Source organism: Etheostoma spectabile, chromosome 8 (assembly GCF_008692095.1).
Source record: "Etheostoma spectabile isolate EspeVRDwgs_2016 chromosome 8, UIUC_Espe_1.0, whole genome shotgun sequence".
NCBI lineage: Eukaryota > Metazoa > Chordata > Actinopteri > Perciformes > Percidae > Etheostoma > Etheostoma spectabile.
The window spans coordinates 28894215-28896856 of NC_045740.1; the positions used below are offsets into that span (position 1 = coordinate 28894215).

The 2642-nt window shown below is 41.6% G+C and overlaps 1 protein-coding gene across 2 annotated transcripts in view; it reads right to left on the minus strand.

The window, feature by feature from the left end:
- Positions 1–127: 127 nt before the first annotated feature.
- trabd (TraB domain containing) overlaps positions 128–2642 on the minus strand; it is a 5162-nt gene continuing 2647 nt past the window's right edge. For both annotated transcript variants that reach the window (XM_032522598.1, XM_032522596.1), the window contains 5 exons: positions 2219–2329; positions 1966–2105; positions 1229–1401; positions 424–520; positions 128–329 (listed from right to left, as the gene is read on the minus strand). In XM_032522598.1, the coding sequence (XP_032378489.1) occupies positions 134–329; positions 424–520; positions 1229–1401; positions 1966–2105; positions 2219–2329 (717 nt within the window). In that variant the 3' untranslated portion in view covers positions 128–133. The remainder of the gene's footprint in view (positions 330–423; positions 521–1228; positions 1402–1965; positions 2106–2218; positions 2330–2642) is intronic.

Sequence of the window (2642 nt, forward strand, 5' to 3'; positions counted from 1 at the left end):
GTGGGAGGCTCCGAACCCCCCCCCACCCCCCCCGAGGTCCTTGTTAGTCCATAGTGTGGGCTGGTGAAACCGTTTCTCCAGCATCACTCCCTGTTTTTAAGGCCACTGGTGAAAAATGCATTGTTTTAATCGATCAAAGGTCGTGTCCCTGTTGGTTTAGAGCAGCGGGTGGCTGCAGAGTCTCCAGTAAAGATTGGACAGCAGGTAAAGACAGCAGGCCTCTACCTAAACTCCCTCCAGCACGGTAGCAGGTGTATCCCAGCACTCCCATCACAACACCCTTTATGACCGTGCGCAACAGCCAGCCAAAACGTGAGGGAGGCGCAACACTGAGGAAGAGACAGACAGACACTATTGAGCCACTGTGGAATTGTTCAGCCACAGTTACAGTTCGTTTCTATTACTGTAATGCAACAAACCTACCTCATGATTTCATTTATGTTGAGCTGCTTCTCCCAGTTTCTTTCAATGCCAGGGACGTGACCCATCCCTACAACTCCCACTACCACAGCAGGCACTTCTATATAGTTATATTAAAAAAGAAAAAGTAAAAAAAAGGATAAAACATTTTCTGTTGCATAAACAATCAACACTTAGTATTAAATTTCACTATGCTAGAAATGGGTTTCCCCTTGACTGAAAAAGTATTCATCCAAGACACTAGGGATAGATTTCAGCATAACTGACAGACATGTCATGAATGTCTGCATTCTTCCCTTCTTGACAATGCAGAAATTATCCAGACCAACATGGACAATATAATTCACCGAGCATGAACTCCAGTGGTCTCACCGTGGATGCAAAATTTGCTTTCAAGCTCAGGAAAACAGTGACAAAAACGTACCACTCTTCCTGTGAAATACAGTTAAAACCCATACACAATATGACTCAGCATTTCCATCAACAGTCTCTCTTGCACTGAAACCACACTGTCATTACCGGTCGGTTAATTACGCAACAATTTTGTAACCAATTTTTAAAAAACTTAAAAAAGTACAATTCTAACAATTGTAATGTTTAATTCTATGGAGAAATGTTTATGTAAAACAACTAAATGAATAGACAAAGCAGAATGTTATGATGTGAATGATACTATATGAATGCATCAAGCCGTAAAATACACAGTGTCAAGGAGGAAAAAAAAAAAAAAAAAGAATGGAGAATTGAGCAACAAATCTACAACTGAGAGCTATGGGATTGCTATCTTATTTAACAGTGTAATACTCACTCTGGGCATTACGGGGGGTCTCCACACAGCGCGTAGCCTGGCGGAGCGTGTGCGTGAGGTAGATGTCTCTTTCAGCCACGATGGTCTGGTGTAGAGCAGGAAACTCGCCGATCATCTCCGACATGGTTTGCTCCAGCAGGTCCTTCTGTTTGCACTTCTCTACGTCCTCTTTACTAAAAACACGACACACACACACACACACAGTCCAACACAGTTGCTGGTGGTAACATTGGAAGTGCATTTTTGGTTTTCTGTTCACATAGTATTTTGGCGATGAAAGCATAAAGTAAAGAATGAGGAATAAATCCCTTTATGCAGAAAGTTTCCAGTCAGATGTCACAGACATCGGCAGTTAAAAAAATTGACACAGTAGCATATGCTTTGTAAAACATGTGTGGGCCCAAGTTCCCTAGTTCTACACAGAACACACAGATAGACAGCAAACCATAATGCTCAGACATATGATTAGGAGGCATTTACTTCCAGGCAAAAATTGCTCATATCAAAATATTTGCAACTGGTAACACAATTTCCGCAAATTTCACAATTCATCAATATCTAGCATTTACATTTGAACTCCCCTTTTATAATTTTCTAAGGCATGCCTATCGTGTGGATCACCTCGGGACATATACATATAGTGTAGTACAGTATAGTTCCTTCTTAAACAGCAGTGTCTGATAACAGATATTGAGAAAGACAGGATATGACAAAAAGGGCCGAAGGTGAGCTTGTACCTGATTGGGTCTGACAGAAAGCAGAGACCCCACGCCAGACGGGCCTTCTGCCACAGACTGAGAGCTGCGATGGCCCTCTTGAACGTCACGGGGATCGGCCTGTCCCCAAGGTGAAATTTACAGAATGGCACTTGTCCAGCCTGTGTGAAAAACAATTTACAGAATCAAATGAACACCAATAAACTGAAACCTGACGTTTATTTATTTTATTATATATACACACGTGTATTTAAATATATTGTGTATGGTTCACCTCTTTGAAGGCCTCCCTGAACTCTCCTCCAGGAGCCATGCCCAGCTGCTCTGTGATGTGAGCTGAAACTTTGAGCAGGAGTATCTGCATGAGGCCAGACATCAGCCCATTCTGACAAACACAGGGGACAAAAAGAAGCTTTTACACAAACCCAAATATGCCTTCGGTGGTCTTTACATGCAAATGTGCGTTTTTAAATACACTGATAGTAGTACACATTCTTAATCGCACGCACACATTAGCCAAAAAGACAAAACAAGCCAGTTCATTGAGTTTCTTCCCATTATAGGATAACAGTGGGTTCACATTCCAAAACAACCTCATTACTGCCACTCATTAATGTTTAAGTTCTTATACTGCAGTGTAACTTTTGTTCTCGTATTTTTTAATCGTTTTTATGTAAAGCACTTTGAATTGCCCTGTT